Source organism: Aquarana catesbeiana, unplaced genomic scaffold (assembly GCF_042186555.1).
Source record: "Aquarana catesbeiana isolate 2022-GZ unplaced genomic scaffold, ASM4218655v1 unanchor211, whole genome shotgun sequence".
In the NCBI taxonomy this organism is placed as follows: Eukaryota; Metazoa; Chordata; class Amphibia; order Anura; family Ranidae; genus Aquarana; species Aquarana catesbeiana.
The window spans coordinates 2,265,405-2,290,112 of NW_027362637.1; the positions used below are offsets into that span (position 1 = coordinate 2,265,405).

Below are 24,708 nucleotides of genomic sequence, written 5' to 3' on the forward strand. Positions count from 1 at the left end.
GCCCAAGACACAGACAAGGCTCTTGTTAAGTGCGCAGTGACAAAAGGCGGAGGAACTTCCCTAATTGTGTAAGTTTCAGAAATAGCTTGCTTTATCCATCTAGAGAAGGTGGCTTTAGATGCACTCTTTCTCTTGTGTGCTCCTGAAAAGAGGACAAACAAGGCGTCTGTTTTTCTAAAGGTCTTGGTGACCTCAAGGTAGACAAGAAGAATTCTTCTCACGTCTAAAAAACTCAATTTTTTTTCCTTGGTCACCCTTTGGTGAACTACAAAAGGTTGGCAGTACAATGTCCTGGGATCTGTGAAATGTACTGGCCACTTTAGGCAGCAATCCTGGATTGGTTTTCAAAACAACCCGATCCTCAAAAATTGTGAGGAAAGGCTCCCTCACCGATAGGGCCTGTAACTCACTAACCTTTGAGGTAATTGCCACAAGAAAAATTGTTTTTAAGGTAAGTAACTTAACTGAAATATCCTCTAGGGGCTCAAAAGGGAATTCTACCAGAGTTTGAAGCACCTGGGACAGGTCCCAGGTTGGACAACTTCTAACCACTACTGGCCTGGACCTAGAAATTGATTTGAAGACTCTAGCTACAGTGGGATTTTTCAAGAGAGAAAATTGGAGAAAAACACCAACAGCTGCCGCCTGTACCTTTAAAAGGTACTAACTGAAAAGACCTTTGTAGACACACTCTTGAAAAAAAAATTCCAAAATTGAAGGAACATCATGAGTTAATCTTTGATTTTCAGATAACCATGAGTTAAATTTCTTCCAAACCTTGGAATATATGGCTCTAGTGACTGCTATTCTGCAATTTAACCAGGGTTTTGACTACTTTGTCAGAGAACCCCTGGGAGCTTAGTATCTTTTCTTCAGATACCAGGCCGTCAAGCTTAAGGAAACCACCTGTGGGTGAGAATCTGGACCCTGCGATAATAAGTCTTCTCTCTTCAGAAGACTCAGTAGAGGCTCTGACACCAGAGTCTGTAACAGGGAAAACCATGACCTCTTGGGTCAGAAAGTGGCTATTAGGAGGAGATCTGTTTCTTCTAGAAGAAACTTCCAGAATTAGCCTGATTGGCAGGAAGGTGTAACAGAGGCTGAATGGCCACGGATTTGCCAGAGCATCGATTCCCAATGATGGATCCGCTGGGTTCAGATAAAAGAACTTCTCTGCGGATTGTTCTGATCTGTGAACAGGTCCGCTTCAGGACATCCCCATCTGTCGTGAGACCCACAAAGATTTCAGGATGAAGGGACCAATTGTCCCGACATACCCGGTAGCAGCTGAGATAATCTGCCAGACAGTTTTGTGTCCCCTTCAGGTGCACTCCTGTAATTGAGGCTAGATTCCCTCCTGCCCATGATAAAATCTCCTGGGCGATAGAATGAAGTATCCGACTCCTCGTACCTCCCCGTTTTTTGAGGTAAGCAATCGTATCAATATTGGTCGGATAGAATCTGGAGATTGTGACCCCTGATTTCTGTCTGAAATGCTTGCAAGGCTCTCTGAACCACTAGAAGCTCTCCGATTCGATGAAGCTCTTTCTTCCCCCTGAGCCTCCATTACACCCTGTGCAGGAGGAAAGGAAAAATGTGCCCCCTTCACCTAGTCCCTACTGGTTACAATGGGGAGAACACTCACAGGATGTGCAAGTAAGTAAAATACACTTCAGGCTTACCTGTGAGGTGCTGGTGTTAGGGCCTGCTTCCGCTGCCTGTGCAGGTATGGCAGAGGAGTCCATCCTGCCCCTGTAGTGGTCCGCAGTCTCTGCCGGGTTTCACTCTTTTAAACACCAGCTTCCTAGTGTCCCTGTTGGCGCCATTTAGAGACAGGAACTAGAGTCTCCGGCGCCTGCTGACGATGTCACACGCCCCGGAAGAGCCCCTGCCGTGTACTTCCTGTGGGCCAGCTTGGAACGCATAAATTCCGCCCCTTCATGTGCGCGGCTTCCTATCTTCCCCTGCACACTCCAGCCACGCTGTTTAACAGGGAGAGAACAGCCGACTACCGCCATGCAGCTCGTGGACCGGAGCGCCGACGTACACCACGGTGCTGGCGTTCCCCATGCACTGAGAAGCAGGGACAGCAGCCACAAGCCTACTCCCGTGGTGGATGTGCCGCTCTGGGACCTAAGAAGAAGGTAGGAATACCACCCCAAAATGCCACACTCATGAGATCTAGGGGAACCAGTTCCAGGAAACATGTTACACAATCGCGCCACCCCCCCCCGTTCGGAGGAAACACTAATGCTGACAGAGAAAAGCTGAGTTAGACTTACCGGTAACTCCTTTTCTGAGAGTCTTCCAGGACAGCCGGATTCCCACCCGGTTTGGTCTTGAAGTTATGTGTATTATGCATGTGTTTTACAGGGATGTCCAATGGTTCTCGAGAATACTGACATGGGGCCTGTAGAACCGCCCTTTTATCTGGTGGGGGTTAACGTGTTTCCTGTCCTGGTAGGAGGAGCCCTAGGTCTCATGGCCTGTTCTGGAAGACGCTTAGAGAAATAGCGGTTTGTCTGTGTACAAGTGTGAATCTTTATGGGAGTGATTTTATCATTCTCAATCAGCTGTTACACCTGCAGGACTCTAATGAGGAAATTGACAGGGTCTGCATCCCTTTAGATGTGATTTCCCTTTGGGAGTATCTCATCGAAAATTACATTTTTGTTGCAGGGGATGCCAAAATCCAACTTGTATCATACTGCAGACTTCTGAGAAAATCAGTGAGCCAATCACACAAGCAGGAAATTTCATATCTGGGGGGGCCTTCTGTACACCATCTGTGTACAGAACGCCTCCAGGTAGCCATATTGCATTCCCAGCTTCACCTGGTTTTGTTTAACATGCGTTGCCCTTCCTTGTGCTCCTTGCTACAAAGGCCAGTTATAGGTGTGGGCAGTGTTCATTTGTTTGCAGCCATATTTAATTTTACAGAAAATTACAGTGTTGCAGATTGCAAAAATAAAGGACATTTTTAATAAAATGTAATTACAATATCAAATCGCAATTGATATATTATAATTTTTTTCCCAATGAAAGTGGAGTTACAATTTATATAATTACTACATATACATACAAAAACACAACAGAAAGAGTTAATGTAAGACATATACATTCTAAATCTGTTTTATTGTATGGAAGAAATGATTTGAATATGGGTTTGGTGACAAGCTTCTGCTGCTACAAAATCCCAGTAATTCGTGCTACACACTAGCTAGGCATATGCAAAAACTGGATACCAAGGATAAGCAGTCCTTATGAACCTTCAATTTAAAACTGCTAAATACATTTCAGGTACATTAAAACAAAAGGTGGGCAAAGTCATACAGTTAATTTTATTTAGAAAGGAGCCAAAGCCTGAGTAGAAACACTGTTCCCTTGCCAGTGTTCTTTATAACAAGATCCTTACTCTCTATGGTTTTTACTCTGTAGGGGAAATGAGGCCACTGCCTCCCCACAGACAGCAAGGGCAGGTGCCTGCTTAAGAACGAAAACCAATTCTAAGACATTGAACACCATTTGTTTAGATATATCTGGAATGATTTTAGCTATATAAACTAAAGGCTCAATGGGGCTTTATGTTTCAATAGTTTTTATTTTTTTTTTTATAACATACTTGAAGATTTCTCCTCTTGTAGCTTACATGGACCATTATCATCTCCTGATGTTAACTGTAACATTTTTACTTAGATAAGTGTGGTATATATGCCTTTTTCACCTAAGAATTTTAAACTGTGCACAGTACCACAGTATATATGACCTAAAGTATATTTCCAATCCTAGACCCCAAGGTATGTTCCACCCACTGGGAAGAACCAGCTCCCCATCTGACTATCAGGGGAGTCTGGCTCCAGTTGCGCGGGTATCTCCCTCAATAGCCCAAGTAGGTAATGGTCTGTCAAGGATGAATGAGAGAAACAACATAACAAATGACACAAAAATCGAAACCCAATAATTAAAAATTATTAAAAGGGGGGGGGAGGATAGAACAAAGTAGTGAAAAGGTGCAGAGGAGAGGGCAGAGAAAGGAAAGTTAAGGGGGGGGGGGGGGGGACTGCGACTCCGTGGGCGTCCTGGGATCATTTGTCAGGTATCTAGTCCATGGATCCCATACTTTGTGAAACAACTTCATCTTATCTTCTGCTATAGCTGTTAACCTTTCATTCAACTTAAGCCACGTCATTTTGTGTTTAAGCTGATCAAATGGCAGGGCAGCGGATCTCCAATTTCTGGCTATAGTTATTTTAGCTGAAATAAATATAAATGTAAGAAGTCCTCTTTGGAATCTGGAGGCTTCCGTTATCCTGCCACCCAGGAGCGCGTGTTTTGCTGATTTCGTCAGCATAATCAGGGTAAAAGCATATATAAAATTGTAAACCCTGATCCAAAATCTCCTGACCTTAAGGTATGTCCACCATATGTAATAGGTGGATCCCACTTGGCCGCATCCCCTAAAGCACTTAGAGGTGGCTCCGAGTACAAAGGTGGCCAGTCTAGCCGGTACCATATACCATCTCAATAAGACCTTATAGTTAGCCTCAATAATGGAGGTATTAATGAGCGATCGAGATGCTGTTTCTGATATTGCGTGCCATTCCACAAAGGTCAAGGGTTTCCTGAAAATCTTGTTCCCATTGGATCATGTAGTTCAGTTTCTTCAATGGGGTTTTAAAGAAGACATGGAATGCCTTAGATCTCAGGATTTTTAAACACACACAGCCCCCAATAATTTCACTTACCATAATTTTTCTTCCTTTGAATTCTAAAATAATACATGACCTTCCAACTTCTTGTCCAGCTCCCCTGTGCAAAAAATATTTAAACAGAAGATATTTGATAAAATAGTGGACAATGACATCTTTGTATAATAAGTACTTAGACAGACTAGATCACTATCTAGGGTTGCTTGGTCTAAGGCAGTGTTCTCCAAACTGCAGGCTGGGGGCCAGATGCGGCCCTTTGCTTGCTTTTATCTGGCCCTCGGGGCACTATTTCATCCACTGATACTAACAATGGGGCTTCCCCACTGAGACCAGTGAAGGGGCACAATTCTTCACAATGATGGGGCACTATTTTTCCCACTAACACCAACAATTGGGCCTATCGACACCAATGATGGGGCACAATTCCTCAGAATGACACTAAATATTGGGCCCAATGAAATCAAATGATGGGGCACAATTCCTCCCAATGAAATGATGGGGCACAATTCCTACCAATGATGGGGCACAATTCCTCTCAATGGATCAAATGACAGGGCACAATTCCTTCCACTGACTCGAATGGTGGGGCAAAATTCCTTCCAATGACATGGCACAATTCCTCCCACTGACACCAATGATGGGGCAAAATTCCTCCCAATGACGGGGCAAAATTCCTCCCACTGACACCAATGATGGGGCAAAATTCCTCCCAATGACGGGGCAAAATTCCTCCCACTGACACCAATGATGGGGCAAAATTCCTCCCAATGACACCAATGATGGGGCAAAATTCCTCCCAATGACACCAATGATGGGGCAAAATTCCTCCCAATGACACCAATGATGGGGCAAAATTCCTCCCAATGACACCAATGATGGGGCAAAATTCCTCCCACTTACTTGAATGATGGGACATAATTCCTCCCAATGACACCAACGATGGGGCACAATTCCTCCCACTCTCTCGAATGATGAGGCACAATTCCTCCCAATGACACCAATAATAGGGCACAATTCCTCCCAATGACACCAATGATGGGGCACAATTCTTCCCACTGACTCCAAAGATGGGGCACAATTCCTCCCAATGACACCAAAGCTAGGACATTGTCTTTCCCAAAGACGTTGGGACCTTTTCTACTTCCAATGGCCACAGTCTGGCCACCCCTAAAGTCTGATGGGCTGTAAACTGGCCCATTGTTTAGAAAGTTTGGAGACCTCTGGACTAAGGAATACTAAATATATGTCAGAAATAATAGTTAAAACTAGCAAGAACAACATTCAAGAGTGACACAGTCTGGGAGTTCTATGAGAGACTATGCAGCACAGAGCACATTATAGGGGAGTACAGTTGGCGTACAGAGCACAGTATAGGGGGTACAGTTGGTGCACAGAATAGGGGGTACAGTCGGCGTACAGAGCACAGTATAGGGGAGTACAGAGCACAGTATAGGGGAGTACAGTCGGCGTACAGAGCACAGTATAGGGGAGTACAGTCGGCGTACAGAGCACAATATAGGGGAGTACAGTCGGCGTACAGAGCACAATATAGGGGAGTACAGTCGGCGTACAGAGCACAATATAGGGGAGTACAGTCGGTGTACAGAGCACAATATAGGGGAGTACAGTCGGTGTACAGAGCACAATATAGGGGAGTACAGTCGGCGTACAGAGCACAATATAGGGGAGTACAGTCGGCGTACAGAGCACAGTATAGGGGGTACAGTCGGCGTACAGAGCACAATATAGGGGAGTACAGTCGGGGGGGAGCACAGTATAGGGGGGTACAGTCGGCGTACAGAGCACAGTATGGGGGGGGGGTTACAGTCAGCATACAGAGCACAGTATGGGGGGGGTTACAGTCAGCATACAGAGCACAGTATGGGGGGGGTTACAGTCAGCATACAGAGCACAGTATGGGGGGGTTACAGTCAGCATACAGAGCACAGTATGGGGGGGGGTTACAGTAAGCATACAGAGCACAGTATAGGGGAGTACAGTCGGCGTACAGAGCACAGTATGGGGGGTACAGTCGGCGTACAGAGCACAGTATAGGGGGTACAGTCGGCGTACAGAGCACAGTATAGGGGGGTACAGTCGGCGTACAGAGCACAGTATGGGGGGGGTTACAGTCAGCATACAGAGCACAGTATGGGGGGTTACAGTCAGCATACAGAGCACAGTATGGGGGGGTACAGTCAGCATACAGAGCACAGTATTGGGGGGGGGGGTACAGTCAGCATACAGAGCACAGTATTGGGGGGGGGGGTTACAGTCAGCATACAGAGCACAGTATGGGGGGGGGTTACAGTCAGCATACAGAGCACAGTATGGGGGGGGTTACAGTCAGCATACAGAGCACAGTATGGGGGGGGGTGCAGTCAGCATACAGAGCACAGTATGGGGGGGGGGGGTGCAGTCAGCATACAGAGCACAGTATGGGGGGGGTGCAGTCAGCATACAGAGAACAGTATGGGGGGGTACAGTCAGCATACAGAGCACAGTATGGGGGGGTACAGTCAGCATACAGAGCACAGTATGGGAGGGGGGTGCAGTCAGCATACAGAGCACAGTATGGGGGGGTGCAGTCAGAATATAGAGCACAGTATGGGGGGGGGGGTTACAGTCAGCATACAGAGCACAGTATGGGGGGGGGGGGGTTACAGTCAGCATACAGAGCACAGTATGGGGGGGGGGGTTACAGTCAGCATACAGAGCACAGTATGGGGGGGGGGGTGCAGTCAGCATACAGAGCACAGTATGGGGGGGGGGGGGTGCAGTCAGCATACAGAGCACAGTATGGGGGGGGTGCAGTCAGCATACAGAGAACAGTATGGGGGGGTACAGTCAGCATACAGAGCACAGTATGGGGGGGTACAGTCAGCATACAGAGCACAGTATGGGAGGGGGGTGCAGTCAGCATACAGAGCACAGTATGGGGGGGTGCAGTCAGAATATAGAGCACAGTATGGGGGGGGGGTTACAGTCAGCATACAGAGCACAGTATGGGGGGGGGGGGTTACAGTCAGCATACAGAGCACAGTATGGGGGGGGGGTGCAGTCAGCATACAGAGCACAGTATGGGGGGGGGGGGGTGCAGTCAGCATACAGAGCACAGTATGGGGGGGGGGGTGCAGTCAGCATACAGAGAACAGTATGGGGGGGGGGTACAGTCAGCATACAGAGCACAGTATGGGGGGGGTACAGTCAGCATACAGAGCACAGTATGGGGGGGTACAGTCAGCATACAGAGCACAGTATGGGAGGGGGGTGCAGTCAGCATACAGAGCACAGTATGGGGGGGGTGCAGTCAGAATATAGAGCACAGTATGGGGGGGGGGTTACAGTCAGCATACAGAGCACAGTATGGGGGGGTTACAGTCAGCATACAGAGCACAGTATTTGGGGGGTACAGTCAGCATACAGAGCTCAGTATGGGGGGGTACAGTCAGCATACAGAGCACAGTATGGGGGGGTACAGTCAGCATACAGAGCACAGTACGGGGGGGGTACAGTCAGCATACAGAGCACAGTACAGGGGGGGGGGGGGTACAGTCAGCATACAGAGCACAGTATGGGGGGGGTACAGTCAGCATACAGAGCACAGTATGGGGGGGGTACAGTCAGCATACAGAGCACAGTATGGGGGGGGGTACAGTCAGCATAAAGAGCACAGTATGGGGGGGGGTACAGTCAGCATAAAGAGCACAGTATGGGGGGGGGTACAGTCAGCATACAGAGCACAGTATGAGGGGGTACAGTCAGCATACAGAGCACAGTATGAGGGGGTACAGTCAGCATACAGAGCACAGTATGGGGGGGTACAGTCAGCATACAGAGCACAGTATGGGGGGGTACAGTCAGCATACAGAGCACGGTATGGGGGGTTACAGTCAGCATACAGAGCACGGTATGGGGGGGTACAGTCAGCAAACAGAGCACAGTATGGGGGGGTACAGTCAGCATACAGAGCACAGTATGGGGGGGGGGTACAGTCAGCATACAGAGCACAGTATGGGGGGGGGGGGTGCAGTCAGCATACAGAGCACAGTATGGGGGGTGCAGTCAGCATACAGAGCACAGTATGGGGGGGGGGGGGGTACAGTCAGCATACAGAGCACAGTATTGGGGGGGGGGGGGGTACAGTCAGCATACAGAGCACAGTATGGGGGGGTTACAGTCAGCATACAGAGCACAGTATGGGGGGGGGGGTGCAGTCAGCATACAGAGCACAGTATGGGGGGGGGGTGCAGTCAGCATACAGAGCACAGTATGGGGGGGGGTGCAGTCAGCATACAGAGAACAGTATGGGGGGGGTACAGTCAGCATACAGAGCACAGTATGGGGGGGTACAGTCAGCATACAGAGCACAGTATAGGGGGTACAGTCGGCGTACAGAGCACAGTATAGGGGGGTACAGTCGGCGTACAGAGCACAGTATGGGGGGGTTACAGTCAGCATACAGAGCACAGTATGGGGGGTTACAGTCAGCATACAGAGCACAGTATGGGGGGGGGGGGTTACAGTCAGCATACAGAGCACAGTATGGGGGGGTTACAGTCAGCATACAGAGCACAGTATGGGGGGGGGGTTACAGTCAGCATACAGAGCACAGTATGGGGGGGGGTTACAGTCAGCATACAGAGCACAGTATGGGGGGGTTACAGTCAGAATACAGAGCACAGTATGGGGGGGTTACAGTCAGCATACAGAGCACAGTATGGGGGGGTTACAGTCAGCATACAGAGCACAGTATGGGGGGGTTACAGTCAGCATACAGAGCACAGTATGGGGGGGGGGGTGTACAGAGCACAGTATGGGGGGGTACAGTCAGCATACAGAGCACAGTATGGGGGGGGGGGGGGGTTACAGTCAGCATACAGAGCACAGTATGGGGGGGTGCAGTCAGAATACAGAGCACAGTATGGGGGGGGGGGGGGTGCAGTCAGCATACAGAGCACAGTATGGGGGGGTGCAGTCAGCATACAGAGCACAGTATGGGGGGGTGCAGTCAGCATACAGAGCACAGTATGGGGGGGTGCAGTCAGCATACAGAGCACAGTATGGGGGGGGGGGGTGCAGTCAGCATACAGAGCACAGTATGGGGGGGGGGGGTGCAGTCAGCATACAGAGCACAGTATGGGGGGGGGTGCAGTCAGCATACAGAGCACAGTATGGGGGGGGGTGCAGTCAGCATACAGAGCACAGTATGGGGGGGGGGGTACAGTCAGCATACAGAGCACAGTATTGGGGGGGGTACAGTCAGCATACAGAGCACAGTATGGGGGGGTTACAGTCAGCATACAGAGCACAGCATGGGGGGGGGTACAGTCAGCATACAGAGCACAGTATTGGGGGGGGGGTACAGTCAGAATATAGAGCACAGTATGGGGGGGGGGGTTACAGTCAGCATACAGAGCACAGTATGGGGGGGTTACAGTCAGCATACAGAGCACAGTATTTGGGGGGTACAGTCAGCATACAGAGCTCAGTATGGGGGGGTTACAGTAAGCATACAGAGCACAGTATGGGGGGGGGGTACAGTCAGCATACAGAGCACAGTATGGGGGGGGGGGTACAGTCAGCATACAGAGCACAGTATGGGGGGGGTACAGTCAGCATACAGAGCACAGTATGGGGGGGGGTACAGTCAGCATACAGAGCACAGTATGGGGGGGGTACAGTCAGCATACAGAGCACAGTACGGGGGGGGGGGGTACAGTCAGCATACAGAGCACAGTATGGGGGGGGTACAGTCAGCATACAGAGCACAGTATGGGGGGGGGGTACAGTCAGCATACAGAGCACAGTATGGGGGGGGGGGGGTGTACAGAGCACAGTATGGGGGGGGTACAGTCAGCATACAGAGCACAGTATGGGGGGGGGGGGGGGGTTACAGTCAGCATACAGAGCACAGTATGGGGGGGTTACAGTCAGCATACAGAGCACAGTATGGGGGGGGGGTGCAGTCAGCATACAGAGCACAGTATGGGGGGGTGCAGTCAGCATACAGAGCACAGTATGGGGGGGTGCAGTCAGCATACAGAGCACAGTATGGGGGGGGGGGTGCAGTCAGCATACAGAGCACAGTATGGGGGGGGGTGCAGTCAGCATACAGAGCACAGTATGGGGGGGGGTGCAGTCAGCATACAGAGCAAAGTATGGGGGGGGTGCAGTCAGCATACAGATCACAGTATGGGGGGGGGGGGTGCAGTCAGCATACAGAGCACAGTATGGGGGGGGTACAGTCAGCATACAGAGCACAGTATGGGGGGGGGTACAGTCAGCATACAGAGCACAGTATTGGGGGGGGGTACAGTCAGCATACAGAGCACAGTATTGGGGGGGTACAGTCAGCATACAGAGCACAGTATGGGGGGGGGGGGTGCAGTCAGCATACAGAGCACAGTATGGGGGGTGCAGTCAGCATACAGAGCACAGTATGGGGGGGGGGTACAGTCAGCATACAGAGCACAGTATTGGGGGGGGTACAGTCAGCATACAGAGCACAGTATGGGGGGGTTACAGTCAGCATACAGAGCACAGTATGGGGGGGGGGGTACAGTCAGCATACAGAGCACAGTATTGGGGGGGGTACAGTCAGCATACAGAGCACAGTATGGGGGGGGGGGGTACAGTCAGCATACAGAGCACAGTATGGGGGGGGGTACAGTCAGCATACAGAGCACAGTATGGGGGGGGGGTACAGTCAGAATATAGAGCACAGTATGGGGGGGGGGGGGTTACAGTCAGCATACAGAGCACAGTATGGGGGGGTTACAGTCAGCATACAGAGCACAGTATTTGGGGGGTACAGTCAGCATACAGAGCTCAGTATGGGGGGGGTTACAGTAAGCATACAGAGCACAGTATGGGGGGGGGGTACAGTCAGCATACAGAGCACAGTATGGGGGGGGGGGGGTACAGTCAGCATACAGAGCACAGTATGGGGGGGTTACAGTCAGCATACAGAGCACAGTATGGGGGGGTTACAGTCAGCATACAGAGCACAGTATGGGGGGGTTACAGTCAGCATACAGAGCACAGTATGGGGGGGTTACAGTCAGCATACAGAGCACAGTATGGGGGGGTTACAGTCAGCATACAGAGCACAGTATGGGGGGGTTACAGTCAGCATACAGAGCACAGTATGGGGGGGGGTTACAGTCAGCATACAGAGCACAGTATGGGGGGGTTACAGTCAGCATACAGAGCACAGTATGGGGGGGTTACAGTCAGCATACAGAGCACAGTATGGGGGGGGGGGGTGTACAGAGCACAGTATGGGGGGGGTACAGTCAGCATACAGAGCACAGTATGGGGGGGGGGGGTTACAGTCAGCATACAGAGCACAGTATGGGGGGGTTACAGTCAGCATACAGAGCACAGTATGGGGGGGGGGTTACAGTCAGCATACAGAGCACAGTATGGGGGGGGGGTGCAGTCAGCATACAGAGCACAGTATGGGGGGGGGGGTGCAGTCAGCATACAGAGCACAGTATGGGGGGGTGCAGTCAGCATACAGAGCACAGTATGGGGGGGTGCAGTCAGCATACAGAGCACAGTATGGGGGGGTGCAGTCAGCATACAGAGCACAGTATGGGGGGGTGCAGTCAGCATACAGAGCACAGTATGGGGGGGTGCAGTCAGCATACAGAGCACAGTATGGGGGGGGGGGGTGCAGTCAGCATACAGAGCACAGTATGGGGGGGGGGGGTGCAGTCAGCATACAGAGCACAGTATGGGGGGGGGGGTGCAGTCAGCATACAGAGCACAGTATGGGGGGGGGGTGCAGTCAGCATACAGAGCACAGTATGGGGGGGGGGGGTGCAGTCAGCATACAGATCACAGTATGGGGGGGGGGTACAGTCAGCATACAGAGCACAGTATGGGGGGGGGGTACAGTCAGCATACAGAGCACAGTATGGGGGGGGGTACAGTCAGCATACAGAGCACAGTATGGGGGGGGTACAGTCAGCATACAGAGCACAGTATGGGGGGGGGGTACAGTCAGCATACAGAGCACAGTATGGGGGGGTTACAGTCAGCATACAGAGCACAGTATGGGGGGGGGGGTGTACAGAGCACAGTATGGGGGGGGGGGTTACAGTCAGCATACAGAGCACAGTATGGGGGGGGGGTTACAGTCAGCATACAGAGCACAGTATGGGGGGGTGCAGTCAGCATACAGAGCACAGTATGGGGGGGTGCAGTCAGCATACAGAGCACAGTATGGGGGGGTGCAGTCAGCATACAGAGCACAGTATGGGGGGGTGCAGTCAGCATACAGAGCACAGTATGGGGGGGTGCAGTCAGCATACAGAGCACAGTATGGGGGGGTGCAGTCAGCATACAGAGCACAGTATGGGGGGGGTGCAGTCAGCATACAGAGCACAGTATGGGGGGGGTGCAGTCAGCATACAGAGCACAGTATGGGGGGGTGCAGTCAGCATACAGAGCACAGTATGGGGGGGTGCAGTCAGCATACAGAGCACAGTATGGGGGGGGGTGCAGTCAGCATACAGAGCACAGTATGGGGGGGGGGTGCAGTCAGCATACAGAGCACAGTATGGGGGGGGGGGGGGTGCAGTCAGCATACAGAGCACAGTATGGGGGGGGGGGTGCAGTCAGCATACAGAGCACAGTATGGGGGGGGTGCAGTCAGCATACAGATCACAGTATGGGGGGGGGGGGGGTACAGTCAGCATACAGAGCACAGTATGGGGGGGGGGGGTACAGTCAGCATACAGAGCACAGTATGGGGGGGGGGGTACAGTCAGCATACAGAGCACAGTATTGGGGGGGGGGTACAGTCAGCATACAGAGCACAGTATTGGGGGGGTACAGTCAGCATACAGAGCACAGTATGGGGGGGGGTGCAGTCAGCATACAGAGCACAGTATGGGGGGGGGTGCAGTCAGCATACAGAGCACAGTATGGGGGGGGGGGGTACAGTCAGCATACAGAGCACAGTATTGGGGGGGGTACAGTCAGCATACAGAGCACAGTATGGGGGGGTTACAGTCAGCATACAGAGCACAGTATGGGGGGGGGGGTATAGTCAGCATACAGAGCACAGTATTGGGGGGGGGGTACAGTCAGCATACAGAGCACAGTATGGGGGGGGGGGTACAGTCAGCATACAGAGCACAGTATGGGGGGGGGTACAGTCAGCATACAGAGCACAGTATGGGGGGGGGGGGGTACAGTCAGCATACAGAGCACAGTATTGGGGGGGTGCAGTCAGAATATAGAGCACAGTATGGGGGGGGGTTACAGTCAGCATACAGAGCACAGTATGGGGGGGTTACAGTCAGCATACAGAGCACAGTATTTGGGGGGTACAGTCAGCATACAGAGCTCAGTATGGGGGGGTTACAGTAAGCATACAGAGCACAGTATGGGGGGGGGGTACAGTCAGCATACAGAGCACAGTATGGGGGGGGTACAGTCAGCATACAGAGCACAGTATGGGGGGGGTACAGTCAGCATACAGAGCACAGTATGGGGGGGGTACAGTCAGCATACAGAGCACAGTATGGGGGGGGGGTACAGTCAGCATACAGAGCACAGTATGGGGGGGGTACAGTCAGCATACAGAGCACAGTATGGGGGGGGGTACAGTCAGCATACAGAGCTCAGTATGGGGGGGGTTACAGTAAGCATACAGAGCACAGTATGGGGGGGGGGGGGGTACAGTCAGCATACAGAGCACAGTATGGGGGGGGGTACAGTCAGCATACAGAGCACAGTATGGGGGGGGGGGGTACAGTCAGCATACAGAGCACAGTATGGGGGGGGTACAGTCAGCATACAGAGCACAGTATGGGGGGGGGGGTACAGTCAGCATACAGAGCACAGTATGGGGGGGGGGGGGGTACAGTCAGCATACAGAGCACAGTATGGGGGGGGGTACAGTCAGCATACAGAGCACAGTATGGGGGGGTGTACAGTCAGCATACAGAGCACAGTATGGGGGGGGTTACAGTCAGCATACAGAGCACAGTATGGGGGGGTTACAGTCAGCATACAGAGCACAGTATGGGGGGGTTACAGTCAGCATACAGAGCACAGTATGGGGGGGTTACAGTCAGCATACAGAGCACAGTATGGGGGGGTTACAGTCAGCATACAGAGCACAGTATGGGGGGGTTACAGTCAGCATACAGAGCACAGTATGGGGGGGTTACAGTCAGCATACAGAGCACAGTATGGGGGGGTTACAGTCAGCATACAGAGCACAGTATGGGGGGGTACAGTCAGCATACAGAGCACAGTATGGGGGGGTTACAGTCAGCATACAGAGCACAGTATGGGGGGGTTACAGTCAGCATACAGAGCACAGTATGGGGGGGTTACAGTCAGCATACAGAGCACAGTATGGGGGGGTTACAGTCAGCATACAGAGCACAGTATGGGGGGGTTACAGTCAGCATACAGAGCACAGTATGGGGGGGGGGTGTACAGAGCACAGTATGGGGGGGGTACAGTCAGCATACAGAGCACAGTATGGGGGGGGGGGGGTTACAGTCAGCATACAGAGCACAGTATGGGGGGGTTACAGTCAGCATACAGAGCACAGTATGGGGGGGGGGGTGCAGTCAGCATACAGAGCACAGTATGGGGGGGTGCAGTCAGCATACAGAGCACAGTATGGGGGGGTGCAGTCAGCATACAGAGCACAGTATGGGGGGGTGCAGTCAGCATACAGAGCACAGTATGGGGGGGTGCAGTCAGCATACAGAGCACAGTATGGGGGGGGGGGGGTGCAGTCAGCATACAGAGCACAGTATGGGGGGGGGGGGGGTGCAGTCAGCATACAGAGCACAGTATGGGGGGGGGGGGGGTGCAGTCAGCATACAGAGCACAGTATGGGGGGGGGGTGCAGTCAGCATACAGAGCACAGTATGGGGGGGGGGGGTACAGTCAGCATACAGAGCACAGTATGGGGGGGGGGGGTACAGTCAGCATACAGAGCACAGTATGGGGGGGGGGTACAGTCAGCATACAGAGCACAGTATGGGGGGGGTACAGTCAGCATACAGAGCACAGTATTGGGGGGGGTACAGTCAGCATACAGAGCACAGTATTGGGGGGGTACAGTCAGCATACAGAGCACAGTATGGGGGGGGGGGTGCAGTCAGCATACAGAGCACAGTATGGGGGGTGCAGTCAGCATACAGAGCACAGTATGGGGGGGGGGGGGTACAGTCAGCATACAGAGCACAGTATTGGGGGGGGTACAGTCAGCATACAGAGCACAGTATGGGGGGGGTTACAGTCAGCATACAGAGCACAGTATGGGGGGGGGTACAGTCAGCATACAGAGCACAGTATTGGGGGGGGTACAGTCAGCATACAGAGCACAGTATGGGGGGGGGGGGGTACAGTCAGCATACAGAGCACAGTATGGGGGGGGTACAGTCAGCATACAGAGCACAGTATGGGGGGGGGGGGTACAGTCAGCATACAGAGCACAGTATTGGGGGGGGGTACAGTCAGAATATAGAGCACAGTATGGGGGGGGGGGGGTTACAGTCAGCATACAGAGCACAGTATGGGGGGGTTACAGTCAGCATACAGAGCACAGTATTTGGGGGGTACAGTCAGCATACAGAGCTCAGTATGGGGGGGGTTACAGTAAGCATACAGAGCACAGCATGGGGGGGGGGTACAGTCAGCATACAGAGCACAGTATGGGGGGGGTACAGTCAGCATACAGAGCACAGTATGGGGGGGGGGTACAGTCAGCATACAGAGCACAGTATGGGGGGGGGGTACAGTCAGCATACAGAGCACAGTATGGGGGGGGGGTACAGTCAGCATACAGAGCACAGTATGGGGGGGTACAGTCAGCATACAGAGCACAGTATGGGGGGGTACAGTCAGCATACAGAGCACAGTATGGGGGGGTACAGTCAGCATACAGAGCACAGTATGGGGGGGGGTACAGTCAGCATACAGAGCACAGTATGGGGGGGGGTACAGTCAGCATACAGAGCACAGTATGGGGGGGGGTACAGTCAGCATACAGAGCACAGTATGGGGGGGTTACAGTCAGCATACAGAGCACAGTATGGGGGGGTTACAGTCAGCATACAGAGCACAGTATGGGGGGGTTACAGTCAGCATACAGAGCACAGTATGGGGGGGTTACAATCAGCATACAGAGCACAGTATGGGGGGGTTACAGTCAGCATACAGAGCACAGTATGGGGGGGTTACAGTCAGCATACAGAGCACAGTATGGGGGGGTTACAGTCAGCATACAGAGCACAGTACGGGGGGGTTACAGTCAGCATACAGAGCACAGTACGGGGGGGTTACAGTCAGCATACAGAGCACAGTATGGGGGGGGGGTGTACAGAGCACAGTATGGGGGGGGTACAGTCAGCATACAGAGCACAGTATGGGGGGGGGGGGGTGCAGTCAGCATACAGAGCACAGTATGGGGGGGTGCAGTCAGCATACAGAGCACAGTATGGGGGGGGTACAGTAAGCATACAGAGCACAGTATTGGGGGGGGTTACACTCAGCATACAGAGCACAGTATGGGGGGGTACAGTCAGCATACAGAGCACAGTATGGGGGGTTACAGTCAGCATACAGAGCACAGTATGGGGGGGGGGGTACAGTCAGCATACAGAGCACAGTATGGGGGGGGGTTACAGTCAGCATACAGAGCACAGTATGGGGGGGTACAGTCAGCATACAGAGCACAGTATTGGGGGGGTACAGTAAGCATACAGAGCACAGTATTGGGGGGGTACAGTAAGCATACAGAGCACAGTATGGGGGGGGGGTTACACTCAGCATACAGAGCACAGTATGGGGGGGTACAGTCAGCATACAGAGCACAGTATGGGGGGGTTACAGTCAGCATACAGAGCACAGTATGGGGGGGTTACAGTCAGCATACAGAGCACAGTATGGGGGGGGGGTGCAGTCAGCATACAGAGCACAGTATGGGGGGTTACAGTCAGCATACAGAGCACAGTATGGGGGGGGTGCAGTCAGCATACAGAGCACAGTATGGGGGGGGTGCAGTCAGCATACAGAGTACAGTATGGGGGGGTGCAGTCAGCATACAGAGCACAGTATGGGGGGGTGCAGTCAGCATACAGAGCACAGTATGGGGGGGGGGTGCAGTCAGCATACAGAGCACAGTATGGGGGGGGGGTACAGTCAGCATACAGAGCACAGTATGGGGGGGGTACAGTCAGCATACAGAGCACAGTATTGGGGGGGGGGGGTACAGTCAGCATACAGAGCACAGTATTGGGGGGGTACAGTCAGCATACAGAGCACAGTATGGGGTGGGGGGTTACAGTCAGCATACAGAGCACAGTATGGGGCGGGCACAGTCAGCATACAGAGCACAGTATTTGGGGGGTACAGTCAGCATACAGAGCACAGTATTTGGGGGGTACAGTCAGCATACAGAGCACAGTATGGGGGGGGGGTACAGTCAGCATACAGAGCACAGTATGGGGGGTTACAGTCAGCATACAGAGCACAGTATGGGGGGTTACAGTCAGCATACAGAGCACAATATGGGGGGGGGTACAGTCAGCATACAGAGCACAGTATTGGGGGGGGTACAGTAAGCATACAGAGCACAGTATGGGGGGGGGGGGTTACACTCAGCATACAGAGCACAGTATGGGGGGGTACAGTCAGCATACAGAGCACAGTATGGGGGGGTTACAGTCAGCATACAGAGCACAGTATGGGGGGGGGGGGGTTACAGTCAGCATACAGAGCACAGTATGGGGGGGGGGTACAGTCAGCATACAGAGCACAGTATGGGGGGGGGTACAGTCAGCATACAGAGCACAGTATTGGGGGGGTACAGTAAGCATACAGAGCACAGTATTGGGGGGGGGTTACACTCAGCATACAGAGCACAGTATGGGGGGGTACAGTCAGCATACAGAGCACAGTATTGGGGGGTACAGTAAGCATACAGAGCACAGTATTGGGGGGGGGGGGTTACACTCAGCATACAGAGCACAGTATGGGGGGGTACAGTCAGCATACAGAGCACAGTATGGGGGGGGGTTACACTCAGCATACAGAGCACAGTATTGGGGGGGGGTTACACTCAGCATACAGAGCACAGTATGGGGGGGTACAGTCAGCATACAGAGCACAGTATTGGGGGGGTACAGTAAGCATACAGAGCACAGTATTGGGGGGGGGTTACACTCAGCATACAGAGCACGGTATGGGGGGTACAGTCAGCATACAGAGCACAGTATGGGGGGGGGGGGGGGTTACACTCAGCATACAGAGCACAGTATGGGGGGGTGCAGTCAGCATACAGAGCACAGTATGGGGGGGTGCAGTCAGCATACAGAGCACAGTATGGGGGGGGGGTACAGTCAGCATACAGAGCACAGTATGGGGGGGGGTACAGTCAGCATACAGAGCACAGTATGGGGGGGGTACAGTCAGCATACAGAGCACAGTATGGGGGGGGGGGGTACAGTCAGCATACAGAGCACAGTATTGGGGGGGTACAGTCAGCATACAGAGCACAGTATTGGGGGGGGGGGTTACACTCAGCATACAGAGCACAGTATTGGGGGGGTACAGTAAGCATACAGAGCACAGTATTGGGGGGGGTTACACTCAGCATACAGAGCACAGTATGGGGGGGTACAGTCAGCATACAGAGCACAGTATGGGGGGGGGTTACACTCAGCATACAGAGCACAGTATGGGGGGGTGCAGTCAGCATACAGAGCACAGTATGGGGGGGTGCAGTCAGCATACAGAGCACAGTATGGGGGGGGGGGGGTTACACTCAGCATACAGAGCACAGTATGGGGGGGGTGCAGTCAGCATACAGAGCACAGTATGGGGGGGTGCAGTCAGCATACAGAGCACAGTATGGGGGGGTGCAGTCAGCATACAGAACACAGTATGGGGGGGGGGTACAGTCAGTGCACGGTATGTCGGACATACAGGGGTCTGATAAGAAGCTGGTCGCTCTCCTCCGCCGGAACCGCTCCGTCTGCTTTTCTCTTCACAGACATCTTTACATTCAGTCACATTAACAATCAGTCAGCCTTTCTTCCGCCTGTGTGCTTCTCCTATTAGCCACTTCCGGCGCACAGTAAACGCTCCGCTGTGTCCCTGTATAGAAGGTTCCGCTGTGTCCCTGTATAGAAGGTTCCGCTGTGTTGAATGACAGGTATGTGATGTCCGGATGGGGTGTGTAGTGGAGGGGTTATAGGTGGTGATACTAATGTAGGGGGTCACACTCTCCTGTGTCCCGGGACTGCTCTATTTCCTGTATAGTATGATGTGAGTGTGTAGTGTATATAGATCCCTCCTCCAGTGTCTGGTGGTGTGATCTCTCTGTATACATCATGATGATAGCATAGCTCCCAACTGTCCCTGATTTGGAGCAATGTCCCTCTGTCCCTCTTCCCTCCTTATTTGTCCCTCATTTTGATCCGATCTATATATTGTATATAAAATTCACTTTGTATCTATCAAAAAGTGTCTCTCAGTGCTAAACCTTTCATCTGATTTCTAAATTGTTGCAATTGTAAATTTCAGAAGCCAATATAAAGGAATAGTAGTGGTAAAAAAAAAGCACTTGTGGGTTTAACCAATCTTGTTTTTTTGTACAATTCTCATTTTAAGGGGGCGTGGTAAGGGGTGTGTCTTATGCCTGCATACTTTTTTTTGATAGGTGTCCCTCATTCCCATCTCAACAAGTTGGGAGGTATGTGATAGTGGAGAAAATGACTGTCCTTGCCATTATGTGTTCTGGAAGTTGTCACCTATGGAGGATGATCAGGAAGTCATTGAACACAGACCTGTACATCACCATACAGGCCTCATTATAATGGTCATATCTGCATCGGGCAGATCTACAATGGCTGTATGGGGGGGGGGGCGGGTGATTGTAGTATTCTCATTGGCAGTATATTTGTGGCTATATAAGGGGAGGTGATTGTAGTATTCTCATTGGCGGTATATTTGTGGCTATGTAAGGGGAGGTGATTGTAGTATTCTCATTGGCGGTATATTTGTGGCTATATAAGGGGAGGTGATTGTAGTATTCTCATTGGCAGTATATTTGTGGCTATGTAAGGGGAGGTGATTGTAGTATTCTCATTGGCAGTATATTTGTGGCTATATAAGGGGAGGTGATTGTAGTATTCTCATTGGCGGTATATTTGTGGCTATGTAAGGGGAGGTGATTGTAGTATTCTCATTGGCGGTATATTTGTGGCTATGTAAGGGGAGGTGATTGTAGTATTCTCATTGGCGGTATATTTGTGGCTATGTAAGGGGAGGTGATTGTAGTATTCTCATTGGCGGTATATTTGTGGCTATATAAGGGGAGGTGATTGTAGTATTCTCATTGGCGGTATATTTGTGGCTATGTAAGGGGAGGTGATTGTAGTATTCTCATTGGCGGTATATTTGTGGCTATGTAAGGGGAGGTGATTGTAGTATTCTCATTGGCGGTATATTTGTGGCTATATAAGGGGAGGTGATTGTAGTATTCTCATTGGCGGTATATTTGTGGCTATGTAAGGGGAGGTGATTGTAGTATTCTCATTGGCGGTATATTTGTGGCACTGCAGTATTATGTAGCAGAATACACCTTTGTGTCCTGTAGCCCTACCTCCTAACTATGGGACGGTACAGAATGACGTACATGGACGACTGGCACTCCCCTACCATGCCTCCAGGAACACCAACCATGAGGATTAATGCCAAAAAATTATCGGTCTAATCCAAAATTAATTTTTTTCATCCCCTTCCTTTTATGTGCCTTGTCAATATTAAAAAAAAAAAAAAAAAAAAAAAGAAGGTGGGTTCCTTTTATTGCAGGTGAGACATTGCATGTTTCTTCTGCAATAAAGAGCTGCCTGTTTCCAAAAGCGAGACTTTAGTTTCACTATAAAGATGAATTCCAGGTATGGATATTCTATACATACTAGGGTTGCACCAATACTGGTATCAGTGCCGTTACTGAGCACTTGCAGGGGTACTTGTACTCATGCAAATGCTCTGATATGGTGCAATTTGAGCCCATACAAAAAGAATGGGGTCAAATCGCACTGCAATGAATCACATGCGGTTTCCCCCACAGCTCCTGTGTGAACCCAGGTTTGCCATCGTGATTTCAGCCTGGGGCCACACAGGAGCGGTGCAGGAAACCAGCATGAGATCGAGACAGGAATCGCACCGCATTCCTTTTCAAATCGCATGCGATTCATTGCAGGGCAGTTTGCGCCCATTGTTTTTGTACTGCTCAATTCGCACCGCAAAGGTTTCGGTACTAGGTATCAGCGAGTACTTGAGCACAAGAAAAAAAACAGTATCAGTGCAACCCTAACAGTTTCATTGTTCCAGCTTGAACCAATGTAGATAGATATATACCATATCTGGTTGATACCCCTAGAAGCTGGAAATCACTGAAAGAGACACCACTACTCCAGCCATTTCCACTTGCTTCCGGGTCCTGTGCTGAGCAGCTGCACTCCTGCATTGTGAACATAGAAGATTGGCCACTCAGCATGGATGCCATTCAGAGAATGTATTGCATTCTCCAAATGAGAAGGTGAGTGCAGACCGAGGGGGAGGGGGGAAACTGTATACCCAGCCTCTCCCCTCTCCGTATACCCAGCCTCTCCTCTCTCCGTATACCCAGCCTCTCCCCTCTCCGTATACCCAGCCTCTCCCCTCTCCGTATACCCAGCCTCTCCCCTCTCCGTATACCCAGCCTCTCCCCTCTCCGTATACCCAGCCTCTCCCCTCTCCGTATACCCAGCCTCTCCCCTCTCCGTATACCCAGCCTCTCCCCTCTCCGTATAGCCAGCCTCTCCCCTCTCCGTATAGCCAGCCTCTCCCCTCTCCGTATAGCCAGCCTCTCCCCTCTCCGTATACCCAGCCTCTCCCCTCTCCGTATACCCAGCCTCTCCCCTCTCCGTATACCCAGCCTCTCCCCTCTCCGTATACCCAGCCTCTCCCCTCTCCGTATACCCAGCCTCTCCCCTCTCCGTATACCCAGCCTCTCCCCTCTCCGTATACCCAGCCTCTCCTCTCTCCGTATACCCAGCCTCTCCCCTCTCCGTATACCCAGCCTCTCCCCTCTCCGTATACCCAGCCTCTCCTCTCTCCGTATACCCAGCCTCTCCTCTCTCCGTATACCCAGCCTCTCCCCTCTCCGTATAGCCAGCCTCTCCCTTCTCTGTAGACCCAGCCTCTCCCCTCTCTGTATACTCCCCTCTCTGTATACATTAGCTTGTCTTCTTTATACACTAACCTCTCTGTATGTAACAATCTGAATCTTGTGGCAGGTAACATGACAAGCTCTTTGGTGACCCCGATGTAAGGGGGGGCTCTCTGGTGACCCTGATGTAAGGGGGGGCTCTCTGGTGACCCTGATGTAAGGGGGGGCTCTCTGGTGACCCTGATGTAATGAGGGGGGGCTTTGGGTACCCTGATTTAATGATAATATATAATGTTACACACACACACATTATATACATGTGTATGTCCGCCCAAGAGTATGATTGTCTTTACTTCGCTGCTATGGGCTCTAGCCCCAGATATTTTGTAGGCCTAGCAATGCCCCTGGGTATATACATAGATGCATTTGTCAAAGCTGGTAGAGGTTAACATGGAACTAAAGGCAAAACATGCATTGTTCATTTTGGAAGAATGCGCACCTCCCCCGAAATACATAAGCCAAGATGCATTACTGAGGCAGTGGCTATCCTGGCAATAATGCAGCGTTTCTCTGAATTATTTCAGATTTTATGGATGATTTGTGACATGCGTTTATACCAAGTTCTTTTGTGAGTACAGTACAATAAAAAATGAATTTGTTATCAAGGATCTTATACTATGCAGGTGCACTCTTTATTTAATAGAGTTACAACCCCTTAAAAGGTTTTTTTTATTGCCATCTGCGTCCCCTTCACTTCCTGTCCCATAGCCGAAACAGGAAGTAAGAGGAAATCCCTTTAGAAGGAAATCCTGCTTGTCACCAAAATTAGTGTCCCCACTGGAAGATTTCCCCTTTTTTCCTGTTCTTGTGAAAACTCAAAATTAGGGATGTTTCTTCACTTTCGGTAATAACAGGAAAAATAGAGAGAGGGGCACACAAACCAAAAAAACGACAGGGGTTCTAATCCCTCTCCACTCTATCACAAATTGAAAAAATAAAAGCTTTGTTTTTAGTTTTACTTTAAATGTTCATTTTGGTGTAGGGGATGGAAAAAGGAGTTTGTCTTACCTGAACCTCTTCTCCCCAGGAAGCCTGCGCTCTCCTCTACTACCATATATACATACTACCAGCAGTGGGCTGTCCCTCTGCATTTTACCTTCCAATGGTAAGGCTATGAGCTCTGCATCAGTCTTGATGACCTCAGATTATCTGTGACTGTTGTGGCATAGAGGAGAATCTGTCATCGGGGCCAGTCTAGCAGCCAATGGGGAGCCTGCGGGAGAGGAGGATTTTTTGTGGTCCCCTAGAAATAAACATTTAACCTTTGCAGCTCCCACAGACTGTCCCCAGTGGGCAACCCCACTGCAAGGGAGCATTTTTTCTTTTCCATGGAGTTCAGCTTTAAAGGGGAACAGCAACCAATTAAACAAAATAAAAGTAATAGTGACTTTTTTTTTTAGTTTTTGTAAAACTGGTAAAGAGACCACATGTTGTTTTATTTTTATTACATAAGAAATTAAAGACACTTTGAATTATATAATGCAGTGAAGTATTAGCCACTTGCTGACCAGGTCTTTTCTGGAACTTTTTGTTTACAAGTTTAAATATGTATTTTTTGCTAGAAGATAGAACCCCCAAATATATTATATAATATATATATGTGTGTGTGTGTGTGTGTGTGTGTGTGTGTGTGTGTGTGTGTGTGTATATGTAGCAGAGCCTCTAGAGAATAAAATGACCATCATTGCAATATTTTATGTCCCACTGCAATTGCACAGCGGTCTTTCAAATGCA

The 24,708-nt window shown here is 51.2% G+C and overlaps 2 protein-coding genes across 5 annotated transcripts in view; one reads left to right on the forward strand and one right to left on the reverse strand.

Moving 5' to 3' along the window:
* The window catches only part of CPSF3 (cleavage and polyadenylation specific factor 3), a 50,692-nt gene extending 30,760 nt beyond the window's left edge, over nucleotides 1–19,932 (reverse strand). Inside the window, exons 1-2 of the mRNA XM_073611140.1 lie at nucleotides 19,680–19,932; nucleotides 4,746–4,809 (exon numbers count right to left, since the gene is read on the reverse strand). Of these exons, the coding sequence (XP_073467241.1) occupies nucleotides 4,746–4,809; nucleotides 19,680–19,750 (135 nt within the window). The 5' untranslated portion in view covers nucleotides 19,751–19,932. The remainder of the gene's footprint in view (nucleotides 1–4,745; nucleotides 4,810–19,679) is intronic.
* Nucleotides 19,805–24,708, forward strand: part of ITGB1BP1 (integrin subunit beta 1 binding protein 1) — a 31,350-nt gene continuing 26,446 nt past the window's right edge. For 2 of the 4 annotated variants that reach the window (XM_073611143.1, XM_073611145.1), the window contains exons 1-2: nucleotides 19,842–19,908; nucleotides 20,416–20,448. Coding sequence is in view for 1 of the 4 variants with exons in the window: in XM_073611145.1 (XP_073467246.1) it covers nucleotides 19,902–19,908; nucleotides 20,416–20,448 (40 nt within the window). In the remaining 3 variants the exon portion in view is untranslated. Of the gene's footprint in view, nucleotides 19,909–20,415; nucleotides 20,449–22,143; nucleotides 22,303–24,708 lie in introns of all 4 variants that reach the window. The other 2 variants (XM_073611142.1, XM_073611141.1) reach the window with 2 other exon arrangements.